Source organism: Rousettus aegyptiacus, unplaced genomic scaffold (assembly GCF_014176215.1).
Source record: "Rousettus aegyptiacus isolate mRouAeg1 unplaced genomic scaffold, mRouAeg1.p scaffold_m13_p_3, whole genome shotgun sequence".
Classification (NCBI taxonomy): Eukaryota; Metazoa; Chordata; class Mammalia; order Chiroptera; family Pteropodidae; genus Rousettus; species Rousettus aegyptiacus.
The window spans coordinates 70,214,065-70,240,844 of record NW_023416306.1 but is presented as its reverse complement, the minus strand read 5'-3'; the positions used below and the strand labels follow the sequence as shown (position 1 = coordinate 70,240,844).

Below are 26,780 nucleotides of genomic sequence, written 5' to 3'. Positions count from 1 at the left end.
TAGATTCCCTTCCCACACTTTTTTTTTTCATTCATTGCTTCTAACTTTAGAAAGGTCTCTCTCATCAAGACATTTGACACATATATCCCTAAACTTTCTTTTAAATTTTTTGACTTAATTTTTTAAATATTAATGTTTCAATTTATATGAACTGCTCCCTTTACCAAATAATTAATTTTCCCAGCACTGTATATAGAATAAGTATTTCTTTCTTCATGGTTAGTTGATAATACTTTATCTAGTTATACTTCTAGGTTCAGTTCCTAACCTTCTAGCAGGACCTGGTTGCCATCCCTTGTGGTATAATCTTGCAGTTACTTCTACAAAAGCCAATACTCTCCCCATTTTGACTTTAGGCTTGACTGTGACTTGTTTTGATCTAGGCCTCAAAATATTGTGGGTTCCTGCTTGCCCTCTTGAGCCTCTGTGATTAACTGCTTTTTCCTCCAGCCTGGACCACCAAAAGAAAGACATGGAATGGCACTGTCCCAGCTGCCCTGCAGATGTGCAGTGCAGTATAAGCAGTCAACCCAGCCAGGGCTGGATGAAGCAGAGCTGCCCCTCAATGCTCAGCTTGGATCAGCTGACCTCTTAACCCAGGGGATCCCCGACACCCAGGCCATGGACTGGTACCAGTCCGTAGTGTGCTAGGAACCAGGCTGCACAGCAGGAGGTGAGTGGTGGGGGAGGGAGCGAAGCTTCATCTGTATTTCCAGCTGCTCCCCAGCACTAGCATCACCGCCTCAGCTCCACCCCGGATCATCAGGCATTAGATTCTCATAGTGTGAACCCTACTGTGAACTGCGCATGTGAGGGATCTAAGCTGTGTGGTTCTTAATGAGAATTGAGTGCCTGATGATCTGAGGTGGAGCTGAGGTGGTGATGCTAGCACTAGGTAGTAGCTGCAAATACAGATTAACATTAGCAGAGAGGTTTGACTGCACAGAGACCATAATAAATCAACTGCTTGTAGACTCATATCAAAACTCTATCAGTGAGTGGCAAGTGACAATTAAGCTGCATCTGACGGCAGGCTCCAGAGTGGCAAGTGAGTTGATGTACTTCAGTTGTACAGCTGCATCTGGTGGCAGGCTTAAAGTCAGAATCCAATACTTATTTAGTCTATGTGTGGCCCGCTCATTATTTTATTTACTACTTCCATCAATGCCTCTTTCCCACACTGCATACTTAGTCAGAGTTTTGGTAAGCCTACAAACTAAACTTAGCCAGAACGAGTAAAAAACACCACCACCGGAGAGCTTCTCTGAAAAGATGGAAAGGCCCAGTGATGAGACAACAGAAGACTCTAAACAAAAAGACTGCCAACAAAAAGAAAACTGCATTTTAAAAAAGAAAATACTAACACTCCTACTTAAATTAAGGGTTCATTGTAACAGGTGATTCATATTCTCCAAGCCCACCTTGTATAATATGTGCCAACCAGCTATCCAACGAAGCCCTGGAACCTTCAAAACTGCTTTGCCACAGGGAGACTAAGCACCCTACTTTAAAAGACAAGCCTTTAGAGTTTTTTTTAAAGAAAAAAATGTGAATACGCAGAACAGAAGCAATTAGTGAAGGCCGTCACCTCATCAAACATGTCTGCACTGAGAGCATCATTCTTAGTGGCTAAAGCTAAGGAACACTTTACAATGAAGAGTTTGACCCTGCCTGCTGCTAAGGACATTTGCTGTGAAGTTTTAGGAAAGGCTGCAGTTCAAAAGGTGGTAAGTGCTCCTCTTTCGGCTAGCACCATAACTAGACGGATTGATGAAATAGCAGAGGATCTAGAAGCACCTTTGTTAGAGAGGATTAATGAGTCGCCGTGGTATGCAATCCAGGTGACTAGTCTACTGATGTTGACGACAAGGCAACAAAGCTAGTTTTTGTGTGATATATTTTTCAGGAGGCTGTGCATGACAATATATTATGTGCACCTTTACTGCCAACCAACACCACAGCTGCAGCACTATTCAAGTCTCTGAACGATTACATATCGGGAAACTGAACTGGTCATTCTGTGTCGGCATACACACAGATGTAGTGGCTGCCATGACTGGACGGCTTCCTGGTTTCACCACTGGGGTCAAAGAGGTTGCTTCTGAATGTCTATGCACTGTGTCATCCATAGAGAAAAGCTGGCTAGCTGAAATATGTCATCTGAACTTAGCAATGTTTTGTGGGATGTGATTTAAAAGGACCAACCACATTAAAGTACATGCCCTTAACTCACATCTGTTCGCACAGCTCTATGAGGAGATGGACACAAAGCACACCTGTCTTCTCTTGTACACAGGAGTGAGATGGCTTTCTAAGGCAGATCACTGGCCAGAGTTTTTGAGTTACGAGAGTTGCTCTAGAGATTTCTTTGAGAAAAACAGTCATCACAGGCAGCACATTTCAGTGGCACAGAATGGGTCGTAAAACTTGCTTACTTGTGTGACATATTCAACCTGCTTAATCAAGTCAATCTGTCACTTTAGAGGAGAATGACAACTGTGTTCAAGTTGGCAGATAAAGTGAATGTGTTTAAAGCCAAACTGGAATTACAGGGGCGACAAGTGAACATTGGGACTTTTGACATGTTTCAAACATTAGCAGAGGTTTTGAAAGAGACTGAGCCAGGGCCTTCTTTCTCCCAGCTGGTGCATGATCGCCTATCTCAGCTTTAAAGAGTTTAAACCTTACTTCTGAACAACAAAAGACCTCCGAACTGGGAAGGAATGGATCCATGACCCATTTGTAAATAAGCCATGTGAATCGACTTTGTCTGTGCTAGAAGAGGATCAACTGCTTGAGACTGCAAATGACAGCGGCCTTAAAAGTATGTTTGAGACAACTTCAAATGTTCTGGATTAAAGTCAGGGTAGAATATCCTGAGAATGCCACAAAAGCACTGAAAAGTTCCATTTCCAACATCCTATCTCTGTGAAGCAGGCTTTTCTGCAGTGACAGCAACCAAAACAAGATTATGGACTAGACTGGACATGAGCGACACACTTTGGGTGGCAGTGTCTCCCATCACTCCCAGGCAGGACTGTGTAGCTGCAGGAAAACAAGCTCAGCGCTCCCACTGATTCCACATTATGGGGAGTTGTGTAATTATTTCATTATGTATTATAATGTAAAAATAATAAAGTGCAGAATAAAATGTAATGCACTTGAATCATCCTAAAACCATCCCCTCCTCATCCCGCCCCAGTCTGTGGAAAAACTGTCTTTCATGACACTGGTCCCTGGTGCCAAAAATGCTGGGGACTGCTGTCTAACCAACTTGTAGATGTGTAAAAAATAAATTCTTATTATTGACTGCCACTGAGATTTTAGGGCTATTGGTAAGATTCTGGCAGGAAAAGAGAAGCAGATATCCCAAACAATATAAGAACAAACAAAGGAAAAGATTATGGAAACCCACATGGAGAGTCAGAGATAGCCAGATGAAATAGTTATTTGGGATCAAAAAAAAAAAAAAAATATGACTCCAGTGGTTTAAAAAAAAAAAAAAAAAAACCCAAGCTCTCTTAGAGTCAAATACCTACTTGTGCTGACAAACTTTAATGACAGAGATTCATGTGTTTTTCACCCAGACTTCAAGCTAAATTTAAACGTAGGTTGCTCCTATCCAAGAAATAAATAGAAAAAAAGAATTTTTAATTCACTGCCCCCACCTCCCAAATTTTTCACTGGAAAATCTATATTAAGTTTGAGTTTTTCTGAATATACCTTTTAAAGATTTTCTTCTTTTATTTAATTACATGCACACACACACACACACACACACACACACAAAGAATTGCATGCCATGATTTTGCGCAAAGCATACAATCCAGGTATTCGCTTTAATCTCTTACCTTCTGTTGAAATCAACCTGGATGGAATGATCAATTACAAGATCAGCAGGACAGACAGGGTTTATTTTCTCTGGATCTCCCCCTAACTTTTTCACAGCATCACGCATTGCAGCAAAGTCAACCACAGCTGGAACACCCCTAAGAAAAGAAAGAATTAAACAGAAAATAAATCTGTCAAACACACATAAGTGAATTTTTCGGCTTCTGCCTCCATTGACAAAATTGACAATGGGACTGTCTCATCAGTGAAGCTAATGATGAAGGACTTAGAAAACTGAAGTTTCTAACTCCATTTCCTTGAGCAGAAATCACATAGGTAGTACGGGCTACTACTCAGTGGTATCTCTATATGCAATTTTATCAAAACATTAAAGTTAATAATCAATATAGTCTAAACAGAGAAATTCCAGCAAAGCTGGTGCTTAAAAACTCTAAAACTTTTAGTGCCATGACTATTTTCCATTCACATGGTGAGTTGACAAAGACCTGGAGAAGACATATAAGTTACATCTTCAACTTCAGACCAGATTTAAAAGAACGCATAAATTCAGAAAAGTAGGCTATGAGTCAAATTTATAAGTGAATCCTTCCTTTTCATTACATTAGAGTATAAAATTTGGGTGCTCTTCCTCTAGAAAAACTAAATTTGGTCTCTAGAAAGAATATGTTAACATTATTTAAAAATGGAAAGGTAGTATTATCTCAAAAAAGAAGCCTGATGGGGCGCAAAGATTCCTGGGAATAGCAGGAGGCAAACTGCGGCTGAAGAGCAACAGGTCAGGCCTTGTGAACTACACATCACATCAATACTTCAAGGGCAGCTGATTGACACCTGGCTCCCTGGGTGATAGGACATGGAGGAAGAAAAGATTCTGAGATAGCTCTACCCTATGTTATTTCTTTCGCCTTTCACTAGTATACTTAGAACTGTGATCCCCAAGACCAAAGACAATGACCTTTGCCACTGGAAAGGTGTAGTGATTACACAACCTGATTCGCCTGAAACAATCTCGTGCTTTGTAGGATTAAGAGACCCCTTTCATTTTCAAAAGTCACTGTGGGTTTTTTTTGTTTTGTTTTAAAGCTTCTTTAAAATCTGACAAGAAAGGCAGAGTAGAAAAGAGTTCGGTGACATATTAGGCTCACGTAAAGTCCTGCAGGATGACACGGGCAGGCTTAAATGGCACTTCTATGTTCTTATGCTGCATGACATTCCAATTTAGGATATTTTCAATATCACTTTTCTTCACCAAAAATTGATCACAGTTTCGAATGGCTGCCTCCAGGAGAACTCTGATAGAAAATGGCAAGCGTCCTAGGATAAAGGAGAAAGCATAACAAAACAAACAGAAACCATGAGACGCCTTATTATAAGAGCTCTACATAAAGTTGATAAGAGGCATCAGACTATTCTTCCAACAGGGAAAGAGGGTAAATATAAACCAATCTCAAAAGTTTAAAATATGAAGATACTGCATGGGTTTGGGACACATTCAGTACTAGAAAATACCCACAAACTAGGCAAAAATAAAATATTAGTTAATTCTTACATAGGACCAGGGACCTACCATATCTTGAGTCATTCAATTTATTCAAATTGAAAAATTTCTTTCCTGGTTGTGCAGGATCCAAAGGCTCAGCGAGGTGTGCAAATGGGTTGCTCATGGTTCCTGATGGCCACGTGTCCCTGAAAAAGAACAAGAACATTTAATGTTTACTCTCAAAGCTGGACCTCATTTATTTTGATGTGTTTGCTCCCTTTAACAATTATCGTGCACATTCACTTTAAGAAATCACTCTTATTTTTTTAAAGGAGGAGGAAGGTGGGGCCTAAATAATACAAAAATGATATTCTTAGCAAATAAAATAAACTTTGTGAAGCTATTGTGAAAGCTAGCATTCACCTTTCGAGAGAGTATAAAATCCTGAACTTCTTTTGTCTTATTTCTATAACTTTCCACTGATAAATAAAAAGACGAGAAATGAAGGAGGTGTCTCATGGCAAATCTTGACTATTTGAGCAGACCTCTTGAGCTGGACTCATGTCTTGCTTGATAGGAGGTAAGCAGTTCATAGCAGGTGACATTATGCAATTGTATAAAACTTGAACTGCAGCATTTTAAATAAACATGTTAGCGAGACCTCTTCCTGACTCACTTTTGCATTTGGTAGCAACAGTGTTTTCACATCAGGGAATTCTTATGGTATGCTGTGGTGCAATTAAAGTCCAAACTCCCCAGGGGACCCTCTATCCTGGCTCTGAGAAGGACTTCTCAGGTATCTTCTCCACCTTCTCACTCCTCCCTCCCCCGTCCCCTGCTTTATTGAAATATAATAGACAATTAGTTGCTTTTATTTTCATTGTATAATCCAATTAGTTTTTTTTTCCAGTTATAGCTAGCATACAATAATATACCAGTTTCGGTTGTACAGCATAGTGATCAGAGATCCACATAACTCATAAAGTGATCACCCCACTAATCTAGTACCCTTCTTCCCCCTTACATATTTACATTATTAACAATCTCCCCCACACCACACTCTATATCTCCATGTCTATTCTGCAACTACTCACTTGTATTTCTTAATCCCTTTGTCTTTATTTACTGTCTTCCAAACCCCCCTCCCATCTAGTAGCCCTCAAAATATTCTCTGTATCTGTGAGTTTATTTCTGCTTTTGTTGTTGCTGTTGTTGTTGTTTACTTTGTTCTTTAGGTTCCACATGTATGTGAAATCACGCAGTATTTGTCCTTCTCTATCTGACCCATTTCATTCAGCACAATAACTTCTATCTAGGTCCATCAAGGCAATATCTTTTCCTATCCCCTTCCTTTTAGTCTCTGTGTGTCTTTTAATCTGAAGTGAGTCTCTTATAGGAAGCATATGGAGGGGTCTTGTTTTCTTATCCATTCAGCAACTCTATCTTTTGGTTGGAGCACTTAATTCTTTTCCATTTGAGGTACTTGTTGAAGGGAATGTATTACCTACCATTCTTCATTCCTGTTTTTGATATGTTTTTTTTTCTCTTAAGAAAGTCTCTGCAACATTTCCTGTAATATTAGCTTGATGTTGATAAATTCCTTTGGCTTACTTTTTTCTGGGAAGCTCTTTATCTGCCCTTTGACTCTAAATGATAGCTTTGCTGGATAAAGTATTCTTGGTTGTAGCTCTCGGGTTTTCATCATGTTGAATATTTTGTGCCAAGCCCTTCTGTCCTGTGTAGTTTTTTTTGAGAAACCAGCAGCCAGTCTTCTGGGTGCTCCCTTGTAGATAACCACCTGCTTTTTTCTTGCTGCTTTTAAGGTTCTTTATATTTAACCTTTGACATTTTAATTATGAGGTATCTTGGTGTTGGCCTCTTTGGATTCTTCTTTCTTGGGACTCTCCGAGCTTCCTGGGGTTGTATGTCTATTTCCTTTACCAGATGAGGGAAGTTTTCCATCATTATTTCTTCAAATAGCTTTTCAATGTCTTGTTTTGCTTCAGTTACCCCTATGACATGGATATTTTTATATTTAATAGAGTCCCAGAGGGTCGTTAAATTATTATTATAGTCTTGGCTTCTTTTTTCTTGCTGTTCTGATTGAGTGTCCTTGTCTTCCTTGTCCTCTACATGGGTGGTTAAGTCCTCTTTATCCATTCTGTTGATTCCCTTTAATATACTCTTCATCTTGGATAATGTGTTTTTCATTTCTGCCTGTGGACTCTATTTGACTGGTGACCTGTGCCAACCTAACCTGGCAAAAGCACTTGGCTTGGAGGAATAGTAGGGTGACCAGAGAGAGAAAATTCAGGTAGAAAACTACAGAAAGGGTGGAGGTGAGAGGGAACCAGGGCAGGTAACGAGAAGGTGGCATTTGAAATGGAAAAAAGTGATGGATGGATTAAAAATGTAAGAGGCAAAATTTAGAAAAAAATGGCTGCACAGTGAATGGGGAATCACCAGGGGAGAGATGAAATACAACAACTCTGTGTGTGGAGGATTGAGGATGTTAGGACTGCTTTAGAAGGGAGGACGGTGGCTTTAGTTTTTGAGAGTGCATTTAAGATGAAGTGGCCCACAAATACAAGAGATTTGTTATTCATCTCCATTAAATGAGTCAGTCAGGAGGGAAAAAAAAACCCATATAAAAATACACCTTTTAGTGAGAAACAGGTTAGCTTATCTGCAGAAGTTTACAAATCCGTGGGCTCAGAAAATGAGACTACTCATTCCTCCGACTAGAATTCTGAAGATGTAAATTTAAAAAGGCAATAACACTATTTCCCCTTTGATTTGTCACGGATGCTACTGCCCCAGACTTTTCCACTTCAAACAGCAGCAACTAAAATGGTAAAACTGTTGTTTTGTCTACCTGGAAAACGGATCAACAGAAGAGTGTCTCCACAGAGGCTGTGGGTCATGTCGGAATCCCCACATCCAGGGGAAGTGGTGGAAAACCCTTGTAAAACCAGGCAGGGAGGGTCATTCATATCTTTAAAAAGTCTCAGAACCATCCCTATCTCTGTGTCAAGTCCTAAAGGGGCAAGGGACCCCAAGTTCGCCAAAATTCTATAGTCAAACCATTCGCTATGTTGTACCACATCTGCCATAAGACAAAGAGGACAAAATGTGTCAATTTACTTCTCTGTGGCTTACAAATGCCCTGGGCATAATTTTGGAAGCCTTATACAATTCTTGCTATTCCCATCACCTTACAAGGCCGGCTGGTATTTCAGGATGCATATAGTAAACAATGTGACTCCTGCAGATGGCTTGTGTGAAGTACTCTACTGTCTGCCTCCCCTTTTCCTTAACAACTAGATCATTATCTGGTTTCTCTACATTAATAAAGAAAATTCTACTTACATAAGTCAAGGAGAGTGGTATCATTTACAAATAACTCAGCACACACCAAGTGCTTTATATGTTTTTTTTTAAATTCTGGCAACATCTCTGTAAATTAAGGCATATCATTATTCCCATTTTATAGCTGAGGAAACTGTAGCTCAGAGGGGTGGAAAAACCTGCCTAAGGGTATATATCTAGTAAGATGTGGAGCTAGGTTTTGAACTCTGGTTCTTTCCACCTACCCGACACCGCCTCTCTGGGTGCAGCAGTTCCTATTCTGAAAGTGATGCTGGCTGAAGGTCACCAACCACCCCCTCCAAAACTGAAAAAAGCCAGAAGTGACTCATGGCCCTGAGAAATCCTCCCACATGACTCAATTTTGAAACTGGAGTTGTCTCTACTCCTTTGCAGGGGGTCACCAGCATCCTCCTCTGAGCTAGGCATTGTTACATGTCCCTGCCACCCTTGACTGAGCCACAGGTCAGTGGAAAGAGCAGCAGCTGCGTCCTGGCAATCCAGAAACTGGCTTTGCTTGGAAGATGAGAAACAGCCCCTCCACATGAGCTTGGAGGGCTTCGGAAATCAGTGAGCCACCCCACAGTTCCACTCGCACTATCACCCTTGACTCAAATCTGCTCACTGGAGTTCCCAAGGCTTCGTAACCCCACAAGAACACCAGAATACAATGGCTTTCCAAGGAGAAGATGAGGGGAAGGACCTTTGGCCTGGGAACGGTCCATCCAAAGTAGAACCTAGGCTCCACGAGTGCTTCCTAGGTCTGCTTTACCCTGGCTAGACTCGTACTGCCCCATCCCCGAGACCTGAGAAACACCACGGCTCCTGCCAACTCTAAAATTATCCCATGACTGTGGTTTTGTCTAGGAACCCTACCAACTGGCCAGGGAGCCCTGCCTACTTCCCACATGCACATAAAGCACAGACCCAGTTTCAATTCCTTTCTTTTCTTACCTCCCATCATCCCCTCACTCTGTTTTGTTCCTATATTTTTCTGATTCATCTAATCCCCATTCAAATTTAACAGAGAGTCAATGTGGATTTTGGGAGTAAAGGTAGAGTGTTACCCTATCTTTTTTTCTTGTTTGGGGAGGGGAAAAGTTAGTATTCATGGAAATATGTTTGGATAACTGCCTTTTCTGTTCCAGCGAATGAGATGATATCACTTAGAGGTAAAGGAAAAGAAAGAGAAAAAGAAAAAGGGAAGCATTCTTCTCAGTCTGTTGAGATCTTGCTTGCAGGTGTAATCTCTGTTGAACTCAAATAAACTCATAGAAAATTCTCTACTAAATAAATAAATAAATGGTAAAAAGGAAAACAGAAGAGAGATTTTTTTATAAAAGGAAAGAAGGAGAAATTACATTTTTTAAGCAGCGAAGTTGGAGCTCATTCAGAACCTTTCTCTCTTGAACACTTAATGCTCGGGCTGGCAACAACCACATCAGACACGGGAACAGCTCTTATACAAGAGGAATCCAAAAACAGACACTTGCATTGTACCTGAAACACTACACCTAGTTCACATTTTGAAAGTTAAGGCAGTTATTTAGAGAAACAGTGTCTTTCAAAGCTAACCCTTCCTGAAATACTGGCTGAGTGACTTGTACAATGTCATGATCTTCACAGGTACATTTTGTGCATAGAAGAGTGGGGGTGGGGAATAGTATCGACCACCAGATTTTTAAATCAAATAACTAAAAATACTAAATAGGAGGCATAGGCAGGCAGATCTTAGATGGTGGAGAGAGTTCAGAGCTAGGGTTCCTCCCCAACCATAGACAGCCTAACTGCCAACTGAGGTTTTGGCCTCAATTTAGGACACCTGCAAGTGACTTATAGCGGTACCTTCATTTGTGCATAAGCAGCACAGCATTAACTCACCACCTCGCCCTAGGGACATGTTGACCTTAGATGATAAGGAGGCAATGAGAGGGAATCAGAGAATGTTGAGCCTTCCATAAAGAACCCTGGAGATGATGTAGCATGACTGATGAGAGGCCCTGAGAAAAGTCACTGCCTGGGGTCACAGGAATGTAGAAGGAAATATAGTTGATTACCCCTACCCCAGTGAAATACAAATTTCCAGCAAGGAAAAAAAAATACTTAAAAATCCTTCATAAGTAATGTTGAAAAAAGCATTGCTTAGCCATATTAAAACCTTCTGGCAATTTTGTGAGTTAGTTCTATTATTATTTACTGAACCTTCTATGTGTTTCAAATTGCCAGAGAACTGAATGATAGCTAAACTTTGGAAAAACAACTTATGGTTAAGTTTTGACAATCTGCCCTGGGTGACCAGTTTATTCCAAGAGAGGCAGGGAAGTAAGAGCAATTATCGATGTGAATATTAAACATACAATCCCTTACTCATATTCGACAGAAGAAATGTAAGCAGAGATTCACATTAAAGAGCTAATAAGTGAAATAAAACAAGTTGCATAATACACATATACTAGAAACTAAGTTAAAAACCTTCAAGATTACTAGTACATATGCATTCATATACACACATACCATTGCATATGAAAATGCACACAAAAAAGAAAGATATAGATAATGTTAACATTGATTATTCCCAAATAGAAGAATACATTGTACAAAGTGGTGTGGCGGGGGAGGGCTTTAATTTTTTATGTTCTATACCTCTGAATATAATCCATTTCTATTTTCCATAAGCATGAATTCATTCATTACTTACTTTTTTAAAAGCTGAAGCGGCCATTTAAAATTTTTACATATATATCTTTAGAGGATATTTCACATAAGAAGGCAGTGTTTCTATAAAATGAGAACTTGACATCTTTGGCAATGTTTTTTTTTTTTTTTTTGAAAGGAAGCTAGAACAGTTCACAAAGTTTCTGGAACTACAATATGCAGTTCTTTCTTTTACAATGCCTGATGAGGATTTATTTAAAAGTAAACCTGTGACTTTAGATAAACCCACCTTGCTCCCCCAAATATGTCCTTCATTACCTACCAAAGCAGTAAAATGGTTCTGAAGAAACTCCACGAATAGTTCATATTTAATTTTAGATGGACAGCTCTATACTCATAAAAGTCAAATATATCAATCCAAGTTGGACCCCTCCTTCTTATCCCCACCCCCACCCCCTTTTCTCCTCCTGCAATCTTAGCAGGATATCAACTTTGTTGCTAAACCACATTTTCTCAGGTGGTAAAAATATTACACTAAGAAATAGATGCTCATTGTAGAAACATTAGAAAATGCAGGTGAACAAAAAGAAGAAAATAAAAGTAATCTGCAATATTACGGTTTGGAGTTTCATTTAACAGGGTTTTTAAGTGTATTTGGATTTCTTGAAAAAGAGAAGTTCTATAAATTGCTTTTTCACTCAGAAATTGACCACAAACTTCTTTACAGGGCAATCATATGATATTTCATATCACTTTTAACTACACTATAAAAATCTATCACTCTGGTATTAATAATTTATTTTAAACCTTACTAAAATACCCATATTCCTCAACTTGCTATGGGGTAACATCCCAATAAACCCATCATGAGTTGAAAATATCGAAAAATCAAAAATGCATTTAATACACCTAACCTACTGAATACCAAAGCTGAGTCCAGCCTACCTTAAACAGGCTCAGAACACTTACATTAGCCTACAGTTGGGAAAAAACACCTCACTGCTGCTGCCCAGCATCATGAGAAAGTTATCATAACGCGTATCACTAGCCTGGGAAGATATCAAAATTAAAAATCCAAAGTAGGGTTTCTACTGAACGTGTATCACCACGTGAACCACAATAAGGTCAAAAAAATTGTAAGTCAAAACATCGTAAATTGGGGACCATTTGTACTTAGGTAGTTTCCAAATATTAATATTCAAACAATTCTATAACCTTTGTACACATTTCTTTAAGTAGATCCTTAATCCAGTTTCCTAAAATAGATTCCTAGCTTTCAATTCCTAGAAGTAGGACAGCTGGGTGGAAGGATTTGCCCATTTCCATTTTGTTACACATCGCCAGGTTGCCTGGGAAAGGCCATACCAGTTTTATGACTCTTCTCTGAAGCAGTGAATGGAGTTGTCTAAACCAGGCAACATCATTTTGTTTTAACTTTTTGCTACATCAGGAGGTTAAAAAGCTAATCTTGGTTATTCTTTAATTGGTAGCGAGATGGAGTATTTTCCATCTGTCTGTCTGTTGGAAATCTGAATTTCTTCTTTTGTAAACTGCCTGTCTGCCAGACGGGCCAAATGAAGTGACACTAATACGGCCTCTGGTGACCAAATGTTCTCATCTCTGAGGGGACTTGACTGAGCTATTAAGGCGGATGAGACTTTAACCCTGGAGAGGCGAGGACTGTCTACAAGATTCCCCTTTACATGAAGGGAGTCCTAAAATCTTTAGGCAGCACTAAAATCTGATGTACAATTTCACCCCATTTGGGTTCATGGAGAACCTTCGTTGGATTTAGCAAGGTAAGTAATCGATTAGCTTAAATCATGGGCAAAAATCCACATCTGGATCAGCTTTGCTATTTGTAACCCAGACTGATTCCAAGCCCAGGCAGCAAGCCTGCAAACAGGTTTATGAGGGAGCTTGAGTACAGCATTTAGTACACAGCTAAAGCATCACTCTTGCTAGACCAGCTCAGATCCTATACCCAGCTGACAGTGAATGCCACACAATCATGTTTATTTGGCACAGCCAGATCTGTAGAGATGTTTGGAATAGTCACTTGACTTTAGTTTAATGCCAGTGATCAGATAAAATAAGATCCACCTCTTCAGGTCTCTTTCTGAGCTTTGAGTATATAAATCCAAGATTTAGCTGCTTCTGCTGTTAAGAATTGAATCCTCTTTGGTTGTCTTATGACAGAAAGAGGAATGGATCTGAGTGGGCCCTACAACCAACCACAGGATTTCCTTTCACTTGTAGGAAGCAGCAGAAATACTGTCAGTAATGGAGTGGGAAGGATAGAGCCTTTTGGGGGGTGGGAGGGTGCATATCAGCTTCTAGAGCTTGTACAGTTTGAGAATCACTGCTCTAGGGTCTCAAGTATAGTCAACAAATTTTCTGAATTGTTTATTTAGGATATCTAAAGATACACAAAAATGGATTTTTTAAATCGATGCAAACAACAGAAAGAGGTTTCTTCATGTGCTTTACCCACCTCTCTTCCCCTCTTCTCACTTTCCTTAATATACCCATCGTGAATTTGCATGACTTCCAACTCCAAAGTTAAATGCCACTGCATCTCTAGAGTTCACTTCAGTTCACTACGAAAATTAGCTATGCTTCATTTTTTTCTGTTTAAAGAGAAATTAATTGGTCCCACTCCCAAAATGACTTCCACGCACCTAAACATCATTCTACTTCCACTGAACTTTTTGACCAAAGTGAGATTCCAAGGATGCCTGTGTGAGCATAACCAAGATCGAGGTCACAACCATTAAGGCCAGCAAACCACCATGGCTTGTCAACTTGGTTCTTTCACATAGTAGAGAGCTAGAAATTTAGTTCTTTGCTTTATTTGATGCAGATGCATCTGGGAAACTGGAGTGATTTAAGTATCTCTGAATTTTCCCAGAGACCAGTTAACTCTTTGATCCTTTTAGGATCATAAAAAGTAATTAAAAAATAAACAAACAAACAGAAAGCTCTTAAATGTGATACTTGTAACAAAAAGAATAATAATAATTAAAAAAGTAATGCCTCAGGAGGGTTTTGAAGAAAGAAATGGCTTTATAATGATATAACTAAATTCATCAACACATTTTTCTTAAGCGCTATTTACATGCAAGGTGAGCTTTATGCTATAAAAATGAATAAAACTCTGCCTTCTATCAGAAAGCTTTGAGATCACACAATAACTTGTCTCTTTCTGCTAAATTTTTAAGTTAGTCTATTTTCACTTATTCTCTTACCCTAGGCAACTGTCCAGGATGCTCCACATATATTCCTAGATTTTTAAAAGAATTGTTAACAGTTTTTAAATGACTCAGTTTCATTTTGAATAAGTCAGATAACCTATTTGTGCCTCAGTTTCCTAATCTGTAATATAAGGTTATTCAATGATCTAAAAATCTCTTCTGAAGGAAAAAATTCTGATTTATTCATTCATTTATTCAACATATATTTATATTAATCATCTAAAATTTGCCAGGAACTCTTTTAGGCATTGGGGACATATCCGGGAACAAAACTGACAAAGTCCCTGCCCTCACAGTGTTTCCATTTTAGTGAAGGGAGATGGACTAAACAAACAAACAAATATACAAAACAGAATGTTGAAGGTGACCAGATCTGTGGATAAAGCAGGACGAGAGCAACAGGCAGCGTTGGTGCCTTGAGGTGTGTCAGGAGAGCAAAGAAGCCCTCCCCGATTTGGAGTGACAAGCACAGCCTTAAAAGAAGTGAGGGAATGAGCTATGTGTGGTCTGGAGGAGGGTTAAGATCATGCACAAAGGCTCTGAGGGGGGTCTGAGGAAGGTATGGAGGTCAGAGCAGAATGAATGCAGAAAAGGGAAGCAGCAGAGTAGGCCACTTTAAGAACTGTGACTAAAGGCATACGACAGAGTATTTTAATGTTTTATAAGAAACTAACTCATAATATAAACATTGCACTTAAAAAGTGGCTACTTCCTTAAATCTAATTCTTCTGTTTCCCTGAATTTCATTATTAAGTAACACTGGAAATTTCCAGGATGTACCATAAAAATGACCATGACTCACTCGGCAAATGTGCATAGCCACTTCCAAAGGCAAGGGTCAACATTTGGGGGACCAGGGCCATAGCCACTGAACTGGCTTAGTGAGCAGCCCCTGCTCTTTACTTTCTGGCAAGAAAGTAAAACCTCAGACTCTTTAAGGCTCCCCAGTTCTAGGCTCAATATCATATGTAATTACTAAAAGGTGAAAGGCTTACCCAACACATCCTTCAGTGATCCTCAACTTTTTTTGGCACCTATGAGAATCTAATGTCTGATGATCTGAGGTGAGCTGAGGCAGTGATGCTAGTGCTGGGGAGCGCCTGCAAATAGAGAAGCTTCGCTTGCTGTCCTACCTCTCACCCCCTGCTGTGCGGCCTGGTTCCTAACAGGGGACCCCTGCTTAAGCTCTCATTTTATAGTAATTGCATAAGCAAAACTCAAAACAACAGAAATAGTCATTTTTATTTTTTGTTATCACTGTGGGCTAATATAACCAGAGTTTCATAAAAGTCATGGTGAACTTGAGAATTTATAATTGCAGAGATGCACTGAGAGAAAAAAAAAAAGTCATCATGGGGTCATGAAACATTTGGCCAGGAAGTGAAGGAAGAAGCAGGGCAGGGCTGCTCAGAAGCAGGCGTCCTGACCCAGCCCGAACTCTGTTCCTGATCTCCTCCTTTCCTCATGGAGGTCAGTCTTCAGCCCCTTCTTAGAATGTGGGTCCCCTAGCCGGCAACAGCCCCCGTCGCCAGCGAGTTTTCAAAAATGACACCTGCAGAGACCTCGACCAAGTGCTACTGCATCTAAGCCTTGAGAGCAGGAGTAGAGGCGGAGAGGGCAGCTGAAGTCTGTTAGAGCATTACAGGGCGGGCCTAACTGATACCCATTCTTTAAGAAAGCTGCATGATTTCCTCAAGCTCCTAAACTCATTTTGCAGATTTTTGGCCATGAACTTTTCTAACTCAAATTTTAGGAAGTAGAAAGAAAGTCACCACAAAAGTTGAGTGTCAGCCTGCCAGGGTCTCACAGGGCAGCTTTTATCTCTACGAATTCTGAGGTCATCTACCCCACTCAAGTTAGAACTGCTTGGACTCAAGAATGATGCCTTGATAGTAAAGTTCCCAGAAGTTTGAGGCATAAACCCATATACTTACTGATTTTCCAGAAGAAAGGGAACTTCCAGGAGGACCCGACACCCATTTTTTCGACCAGTACATTCCTTCCCCATAGCAGTATACCCGTGTGGTTAGGAGCTGGAAAGCTGAAGCTAGACTGCAGGTATGTTGACAGGGAGTACAGGAACTCGAACCCACGTCCATCAGACTCTAAAGCCCAGCTCTCATGCAACTATGCTCTAGTCTGATCTCAGTGGCCCGCACACTGGCATGATATCTATACATGACAGCCATTTCATTACTTGTCAAAGATGTAACAAGTAACAGAGCAACATCAGTATATGACACTTCTGGTAACCTGGGTCTCTCTGGATTATCTAAGAGAAGCGACTGATGTTGATTCACATATACCTTTGACATTTATAGACTATCGAGATAAAGGAATAAAAGTTCCCTGGCTCTTCAGTCACACCCAGACTGGCCAGGGGGTAATGACAATATCATGCAGTCCATGCTACAGAATTCTCTAGGGAGAGCCCCTGATCTGGCATGTGAGGGGGTCAGGAAGGCTTCCAGGTATAGGCAACACCGGCAAGAGCCTTCCATAATGACACAGAAGGAAGGAGTCAGGGAAAGAACATTATGTGTAGAAAAACTGCACATGTAAAGGCACAGAGGGGTGCCCCTGTGGGAGTCATAAGGCACTTCCATGTGGATGAAAAACAGGGTGCATGGCCAGGGCTAAGAGGAGGGGAAAAGGGAAGGGCAGGGCCAGATCACGAGGAACTTTACAGAAAGTTTCAAATTTACTCTAATGATGAGGCACCATTAAAGAATTCTAAGCTGGAATCTTCAAGACCTGACTTGATTTTCAGGGTTCAGTCTGGTAGTGATGGGGGCTGACTCAGGGGAACACTGGTGTCAAGGAGGCAGGTAAAGTGCTATCACGGCCAAGTCAGAAAAAGAGGGCAGAGGCAACAGATCCCAGGGAGAGTTTAAAAAAGCAGAATGGACCAAGAGTGAGTATGCAAGAGAGGACGAGGACAGCTCCTACATTCCTGGCAGAGCCAATGACTGAGATGGGAACCAGGATGTTGGTTTTAGATATGGTGAATTTGGTATGACGATGTTCAGCTGGCAGCTGCATACATAGGCCTGGATCTCAGGAGGCCTTGGCCGGGACAGAAGTTTGGAAGAACAGCAGCAATTATCAGGCATTATGCCACGGGTGCTACATCATTCTCTAAGCACAGCAGCCTGGTGCTGAGTGCTTGTGGGTTGCTAGGCACCTTACCCACATTGTGTAAGTCCCTTAGCAACTCTATGAAAAAGGAATTACCACCTCATTTTACAGGTGGGAAGACTGAGGATCAGGGGGATTAAGTAACTTGTCAAAGTCTCATGGCTATTATATAACCAAGCTGGGAGTCACACCCAGGCCTCCTGATGCCAGGGCTGACTCTCTTGCTCCATTCTGCCTCCCTACAGGCAGCATAAATGACAGCATTTTATAGCCATTTTTTATACAAAGACCCAAATTAACCAAATGGATTTTTAAAAATTAAATCTCACTTTAAAACAATCTTTACACTCTAAGGTGCATAAGTGAGGATTAGCTAGTCGGCCTCTATTTCCTCTATTTTCTTGATTTTGGCAAAAGTTCTATGATAACTTTTAAAGGATGGGTTGGTGTCAATATTATAGACACCGCCAATGCTAAAAATGCAACTGATTCTTTATTTGAGCAAATAAGGGTTTTATGAAACATACTATCCTTGAAACCAATCCTGAGGCTAGTCTTGATCCCACCACTATTACAGAATTGTACTTTGGTATGTCTGCCCTAGCATAGCTCTTGCATTTAACAGACTGTCAGCAATGACTGATTCACCTCTTCTCTTCGCAATCAAAAATTCAAACCTGGAGATCATGTAAGACACTTTCTTAGATTGACATACTTTCTTCATGAACTATGCCATAACATGTACTATGCTTTGTAATTTTACAATAATGGTCATAAAAGAATGATGAGGATAAGGAATAATTAAGTTCTCCATCAATGTCTGAGCAACAGCCCAGGCTAGCATGCCATCCAAAGATGGGCTTGCCCAGAGTTCTCCCTAGGTCAGGAAAAGAGACTAAGAACCACACTAGCACTCATGCACAGCAGCCTTGCTAATTCATTAGAAGATGGATTAACTTTTACAATAAAGACTAAAGCAGAACGTGAGGAATCTTGGAAACGATGGTTTCAGAGAATGTGATGTCACTTTAGTAGTTCCATGGCATTAAGGTATATATACATACCTCAAAAATCTGGTCAGTCTCCCATAGGCATATAATGCTTAGAAAGATAGTTTCCTGTCTTTGCATGTTCATAACATCTAATCGAAAAGTCCTTTGGTTTCCAATCTACACTTAAAATTAGACTCTGCCATCTTCTGCTGCAGACAGGATTCACTTTATCTCCCGAAACCTCATTTTGGTTCTTTGCAGATTTAAGGTAACACTGCTTTGCCCCGCTCACAGTGGCTGTTGTGATAACTAAACAAGGTCAAAGATGAAAGCACAGTGTACACTGGGAACTCTAGACCTGGTACCTAGACCATTACTCAGGAGATTGATATCAACTTACTTTGTGGGGCACATGGGTCCTGAATATAGCCTATTTCTTTTACTGATGATTTAAACACAATGGATATTCTAAAATACAGCCAAAGTCACTCTACTGGAGGAAAAGCATTCTAAAATCAGAGAAGACCTAAAGGCTCCAGATATATAATTTAAAAAAATGACCATAAAGAAAAATATTTTCCTCAAAAAAAAAAAGTTGGCTCAAATTGAAGAGTCTTTTCATTACAATTCTTTAAAATCTTTTCAAATCCTCTCAGGTGAGATAAAATATTCTTGGTCACCAAAAAGGCGTATCTGTAACTTTTTCTTTTAATGTGATGCATTTCTTCTATAATAAAAGTTTTACTCCAATGAGCTTAATTTAGCATCTATTTTTCAAGTATCCCCTTTGCATTAAGCATTGCTAAATAATATAAGAGATAAAGAAAACACTCCTTTGCTTTATACAGAGTACAATTTAACCAGGAGACTAAAATGAGCATGCAAATCATTCACTATAGCATGATAACAATCATATTGGTCACAGAAAAAAGAAAGCTATAGCCAGGGGGATTGAGATAGGCTTTACAGAGGAGAACTGGGAGAAAGAGAGGAAAGACCAACTTATTAGGCAGGGAGACAAGAAAGTGCAGCAGCAGAGAAGCAGGACCACACAGCAAATGTTCGAGGTCCACTGGTGGTTCAGCTGGGCTGGCATTCGGGCAGAAGAGTTTAAAGATTTTGCTACAGCAGTCAGTACATGCCTGTTACTAAAAAGACAGGACAAGAGATCTTTTTGTTTTTTTTTTTTTTTTAATTTATATAGTTAAAAGTGAAGATGCCAACTACTGGCAGAGAGAAAAAGAAGAGAGTTTGAGGAAAGGTATAGATGAAACAAGACCAGCTAAATGTTAGTGTTCCTAGCTGTCGAAGCTGGGGGTTTCTACTCTTCATTTCCTTGTATGTCTAAAATGTTCCATTTATAATAGCTAAAAAAGAAATTAAGGCCAGTTGATCTAGGGAGATGGTCGGCTGATGGCTTCTCAGGTGATGGTGCTTATCTTAGGAAGAACTTCCTAAGCCCTGAGTCAACTGCAGGGAGAGGGTGGGCTGAGGTTGGAGCCTGCTCTGCAAAAAAGTGGACAGACACAAACGGACCACACGTGCACCCTTACTCTTGCTGTGCACTTGCACATCTGCTTCCCACTGGGAGAGAGGGAGTAGCAGGGGTCTGCTGCTTGGCAAGTGGGCGGGAAGTCTAAGAAAAATGAATGTGACTGCATTGTTCTCAATGCACGATGTGGACAAGTAACTGTAGGGAGTATTTTTGGTCAGATCAAGTTTAATACTTGTTTATTACTTGCTAGAAAATATTGATAAACAAAATGAAGAAAATTTAAAAAGCAAGTGTACCCCAGCACAGAGAGAAAAGGACTCAGCATCTGGCAGATCCTTTGCCTCTGTCCATGCATGGGCACACCCATACATACATGCACATGCCTTTTCTCTCATAAAAAATATGATCGCAGGAGAAGAGTCTTGGTAACATGTTTGTAAACTTCAAACCTGTTCTTCAGAAGAGCTTGTGAAACAGCATTTTACAACAGCTGTTTAAGGGATGCATCACAGTTTATTAAAGAACGCTATGATCTGGTACTTCTAAACCTGGATGGCGCTTAAGTCAAACAGTTGTTTAACGAGATGTTTTGACCTGAGGGCTCTCTCTCTCTACATATTATTTGGAGTTCATATACACTAGTATCATATACACTTGTTCGGAACTGCGATGTGAAAATTAAGGTAATTTGTTTTATGGGACAGAGGCGGTAGTAACATTCTTACTAGAGAAATAACTTCCTTTTAAAAGTATAGGTTATTGGGATTTTCGTTTTCTGTTGTTTTTAGGTTGTAAAAGCAATACCTGAATGTTGCAGGGTAGGCATTTCAGGGTAGACGAATAATATTACAAAAAATAACAAGCAAAAATTCCCTTCTTTCCACCCCATTCCACTGCCCAGAACTGGCTACCATTAGTAGTTTGGTATGTTTGTCTTCCAGACATTTATAAGGCTATTTTAAATACATGGAATATGTAATCACTCACCCACACAACTTAAGTATACATAAAAATAGATATACAAATACCCATATACATATACAGTGTATGATATATGTATATACACATGAGGATTTCCTTGTTTTTCTAATATTTTATTTGTCTCTGCCCCTGGAATCAGAATAGATATTAGAGACACGACTAATTTTTGCATAAGAACACCCAAGATTCACACTGGGTTAGACTGCAGGTCCCTCCATCCCAGCACATCTGAGATGGCTCTAGAGAAGCAGTTGAGAATAAAGTCATCCTCCCTCCCCCCACAGTTGTGTCCTTGAAACTTGAACACAGCTGGCCTTCCTTTAAACAACCTACTATGGATTCTTCTTCAATTGATTCCAAATCCTTTGCAGTTGCCACTCCAGCTATATCTCTTGGAGTATCAAATCCTTGGTATTCATGCATAAAGTCCTCAATGATTTCCTTTTCCATGAAACTACCTCCTTGAATCATGTCTTATGTTCTGACATTGTAGGACAGGGGTCTGCACACTGTGGCCTGGCATCTGTTTTCGTAAATACAGTTTTACTGGAATCCAGTTGTGCCCATTCATTACATTATTGCCAGAGCTGCTTTGACACTACTACAGTAGAGCTGGGTAGTTGCAACAGAGACTGTACAGCTCCAAAGACTAAGACTATCTGCCCCTTTACAGAAAAGTTTGCTGACCCATATTCTAGAATACAGTGAAAACGAGTTGCTTTTTCCCTATCGTAAGTTTTGGAGAACTTGATTTACACACCCCACATTCAGTGTTTTTGTCCTGGCTGAAGAGTTTGTTTTCTATTAAAATACAAAGAAAAATCACCCTGGCTCTGACAATAGCAATGGTGTGACGGTAAACCTTTAACAACTTGCTTGAGAGGTGGGGGTAGGGCTGCTTATAGAATTTGCAGATTTCAATGGTGTATATATACCCTCATAATAGCTTACTTCAAGCTAAAAAGTGTGATGCCACTGAACATGGAACTGGGAAGAAATGCATATAGATGCTAGTGCAAACCAGCTCCAACAAACAACTGGTTCCTTGGGACATCTGCAATGTCCCACACTGGGACATCAATGGCACAAACCCTCATTTCAAAGACGAAGAGATTGAGGCCCAGAGAGAGAAAGTGTCTTGCCCAAGACTGGCCTTGTGACATGACTGGAACTAAGCTGGAGTTCATTTTCCTGTACAGAGTCTGGCTGCCTCACAGGGAATGTGACCTCCTCCATAAAAGGAAGAAAGGAGGAAGGGAGGGAAGGGACGTTCATTGCCAGGCACATGGTGATACATGTTGGTTTTATTACTACCTTCATAGTTTGGGATGCTGGCTTCCTCAGCACTTGCTCACGCTCTGAAGCACACATCTGGAAGGGATACTGTTCTCTGCATAGGACCATGTTTCATGTGAACACTGACAGTGCACAGTCTCAATTAATGGCAGTTACCTAAGTGCCAGACTGTAAGCTCCAGAAAGACAGGGTCCACATCTGTTTGTGCCTGCTACTTCCCCAGTGCCCAGTGCAGTACTGAGCACTTGGCAAGTCGGTGGTCAACAGATATCTTTATACAAAGAACAGAGCAGATGCCCAGAGGCTAGATCTCATTGCATTCTCCCATCTGTGCACAGTATAACAAGAGATGCAACATGCCCCTGGGCTTGCAACATTTTTTAAAAGTATGAGTTGCTTCATCAGAGTACCAGAGGCTCTGTGGATGGAGGAGTAAAAGGGAAGATAGACTTAGAGGATTATTTTCCTTTGATGTAAACATGTATATAATTTCAATTGGGAACTTGTGCTGACAGAACATGAAGTAAAGGAAATAATCTGGTGAGGGATCCTATACACCACATACCAGGATGCAGGACGCTGCTTTCTAGAAAGGGCTCAGGAAGGGCCACTCACAGTGACACATCTCCGAAAGTGGAAAACACAAGAGCGCCAAGACTGGGGAATCAGATTCCAAAGAACTCAAGAGTACACAAGTACAAACAAAAACAAACATGGAAGAAAAGAAGGCAAAAGCATGTGTCCCTGTTCTTTTGGAAGTAACTTCTTGACCACTTGGTAACTCTCATACAAACCCCTATACACTTGGCACAGGCTCCCTGTGAGCTCCTCTTGAACCCGTAGGTTCTGTCTGCCATATCACTGCTGCAATCTGAATGCGTGGACTGACTGGTCAGCTCCGCAGGCATTGAAACAACCAAGCCACCTGTGAGCCTTGCCAAGTTTTCGGAAGGCCAGCAAGGCTTATGTGGGGACCATCACTTATGTGGGGACCTAGTACTTGGTTTCCAAAGTGAAGTCAAGGTTGGTGCCAAATAGAAGAGGTCAACACTGTCCATGACATGGGATGGTGTGTGTTTCCATTCAGAGGAAAGATTATAAACAAGCAGCAGAATAATTTAAGCCTCAGAAGCATTTCCTACAACACTGGTTCTCAAAGTGGGGTGCCCTGTGGGGGACTCTGGGGATCCTCAAGGTTGAAACCACTCTCATAATAATACCAAGACGCTCTTTGCCTTTTTCACTCTTAAATTTTTGGGAGTATACAGTGGGGTTTTCCCAAGCTACATGACATGTGATATCGCAACAGACTGAAGCAGATCTAAGCATCCAGCTGCCTACTATGAAACCTGATATTAAAGAGCTTTGAAAAATATGAAACAATGCCGCTCTAGTCAGTAACATTGTTTTTGAAAATATGGTTTTTCCTAAAAATATATTAACATTTAATAGGTCCACTATTATTTTTAAATGCATTATTAAATATAGTAAAACTTTCTCAGTTATATAGGGTAAATATCGAAAGATATAACCCACATAAAGCTCCTTAGCATACTAATTTTTCAGAGTGTAAAGGGGTTTTTGAGCCCCCCCTACCAAAAGGTTGAGAACTGCTGTCCTAGAGGCTGTGCTCCCAGTCCTCCTACCCCCAGGAGGGTTCTGTATATTGCAAGAAGGAAAATGTGCCATTCTGATGTGTTGGCTGGATTAGGAAAGCCAGTCCGTGCTTCTTCCTAGTTTTCCTGAATTAGGATGGGCTCTGTGCCCAACCGTTCCACCTTCCACCGAGGTATCTTTTCCCAATCGCCTTACTTTCCCCTTACCACTTGGTGTGGGTCCCCCATCTACCGGCACCTCAGTAAGGATTTCCCTATCCGGCCAGCCTGGGCTCGGCGAGGCCTACCCGCTGAGGCCCGCACACCCTTCTCCGAGTTGGGACTCCACAGCTCGGCCGGCCTGCCTGGCCTCGGCGAGGGCTGTCCAGCGAGGCCCGCGCAACACCGGCGAGGAGTCTGCGGGCTGCAGGCACGGCCACGTCAGAGAGGGACGAGGGAAGTCATTTCCAGTCCCCCGCCCCTGTTCCCCGCGCGGCACGGGCTGGGGACACGGTGGAGAGTCCAGTTCCCAGAAACTAGTCCCCGAGTCTCCCCGCGGGCCTCCCCGGGACTGTCCCCCCGCCCCGGGCGGCTCTGCAAGCCTCCGTCCCGCGAGGGGAACGCGCCCCGCGCGCCGCGGAGGGGGCTCGCGCCGACTCCCCCGGGGCGTGCGGCCGGCCTGGTGGGTACTCACCGCGGGCTGCACGGCGGGGCCGGGTGCGCAGGCGGACGCCGAGCTGCGGGGCGCGCTCCCGTGCGCGGCGCGGGGCCAGCCGCCGCCGCCTCCTTCGCGCTCCGCCCGCTCCACCCCTCCGCCACCCGCCGATGGGCGGAGCAGGGGCGGGGCGGGGGCGCCGGACCCAGATCCGCCGGGACTATGACCCGAGGGGCGGGGCGGAGTCTGTCCCGGCTCCCCGGTCCCCACCCGGCTGGGGACTTCGCCCTCCGTGGGAGGGAGGGGTGGCCCCGGATCCACGCCTGCGTGTCACGGGGGTGACTTTCGCTCACTTTGGGACATGGAGTGCGACTGGCCCGCTTGCTCTGGGAAGTGAGCCGAAAGGGAAGGAAGAAATACAGCTTCCAACAATGATTTGGCCGCAACGCAACCGTACGGTTTCATCACTTGGCCGCTCGGGTACTTGTGATCGCCTTGCTCCTCCCCGCCGCCGGGCTCTCTCGCCACGCACCCCGCCCCCGCCTTCATTCTGCGCGGAGCGTGCCAAGTAGGCATCGGGTCACGCTCACATGATAGGACTCCAACGGTTCCGTGGTTACGAAGTTAAAGTTTTTATGTGTAATTTTGAAAAACACTTTGTAATGCAGGCTGTTCACCAGTCAGTCGGAAGTCAGAGAAATGAGTGAGAGTTACTGATGAATGGGCCTTCTTCACAGAACCTGCTTTTTTGGTAGGTTGGTTGCAGTTGCGTCTTCTCAGGCAAATGTTGAGTCCAAAGAAGTGATTAGATTTTTCTAGATGAAAGGTAATGAGGTTTTTCTGCCCAAATTATATGAAAAGTTACTGTAATTTTCCTTCACCAATAACTGAATAAACAGCTGTTAAGATAAATAACTAAAAGCTAATAATGATACCTACTGCTACCAGTTAGCATGCTCCCACTCTGTGAAGGGCCCTGTGATTGGATCTTTACGTTATTTAATCCAACTCTTCCAACTGCCCTGTGAAGTAAGGAATATCACCCCACTTCCAAATATGAAATGTCTCATAGCTGGGATTCAGCCCTCAGGTCTGTCATGACACTTTTTTTTCATCATGCTACACTGTAGAGTACACCTATCCCCTATTGTACTTAATTTTTAAATATAAAAGAGTTCTATTTAATTTCGAATGAGGGGATATTTTCAATATTTCCGACATGGGAGAAGACCTCCTTCCCCAGTCTCTAAATTCCTTCCATTCACATTCATCGAACAAACTTTTCTGGAGTGTCCACCATATGCCAGAGGGGCACGACAAATCCTGAAAAATAATATTAACATCCCCTTGGAAGTTAGGGAGATGGGTGGAAGGCTGGGAGGAATCTAGCTAAATTTTGATTCTTACTGAGGCAGGCCTTCAGAAAGCAAAATGTCTTAATGTTCAGTGATAGCAGACATATAATATGATAACTGATAATCCTTGACAGAAAATAGTTAAATAAGAACTACAAAGAGAACTGAGATTTATTAGTAATCACTCGGGCCAAATACATGAAGGAAGTAGTTCCCACATCACTCTGCTCCATTGCTCTTGGGAATATCACCAGTGACACGCGTGTCTACTAAATCCAGTGGCTTCTCTTCTGTGCTTGTCCTCGCTGACTGTTCTGTGGTATTTGACACTGGTCTTTGAAATTTTCACCTCCCTTTGACTCTAGAGCCCTCTGCTCTCATGACTCACCTCTTCTCTCCCCATCCCTCTCCCTTAGGCTAGGCTCTCTCACTGCACTTTCTTCTCTCACTTTACATGTGGCTTCATACACTGAGTTTGCTTAGTTTATTTTCTCTCTATGCAAACTCCCTGCCACCTCTAGCTGAAACCCTTTACCTCTTTCCCATCGATCTTAACTCTCCTTAGATCTTTATGCTCTTTATTTTCAGCCATTTGTGGGACATCACCATCTGGATATCCCCAAGGCACCTGCCATTCTTAACATCTAAAATGGGAATTCGGTATCT

At 41.7% G+C, this 26,780-nt stretch overlaps 1 protein-coding gene across 1 annotated transcript in view; it reads right to left on the bottom strand.

Annotated features, from left to right (window-relative positions):
• Positions 1-24,929, bottom strand: part of ACO1 (aconitase 1) — a 67,365-nt gene extending 42,436 nt beyond the window's left edge. The window contains exons 1-4 of the mRNA XM_016138508.2: positions 24,799-24,929; positions 5,420-5,538; positions 4,998-5,166; positions 3,852-3,989 (exon numbers count right to left, since the gene is read on the bottom strand). Of these exons, the coding sequence (XP_015993994.2) occupies positions 3,852-3,989; positions 4,998-5,166; positions 5,420-5,516 (404 nt within the window). The 5' untranslated portion in view covers positions 5,517-5,538; positions 24,799-24,929. The remainder of the gene's footprint in view (positions 1-3,851; positions 3,990-4,997; positions 5,167-5,419; positions 5,539-24,798) is intronic.
• Between the last annotated feature and the right edge of the window lie 1,851 nt (positions 24,930-26,780).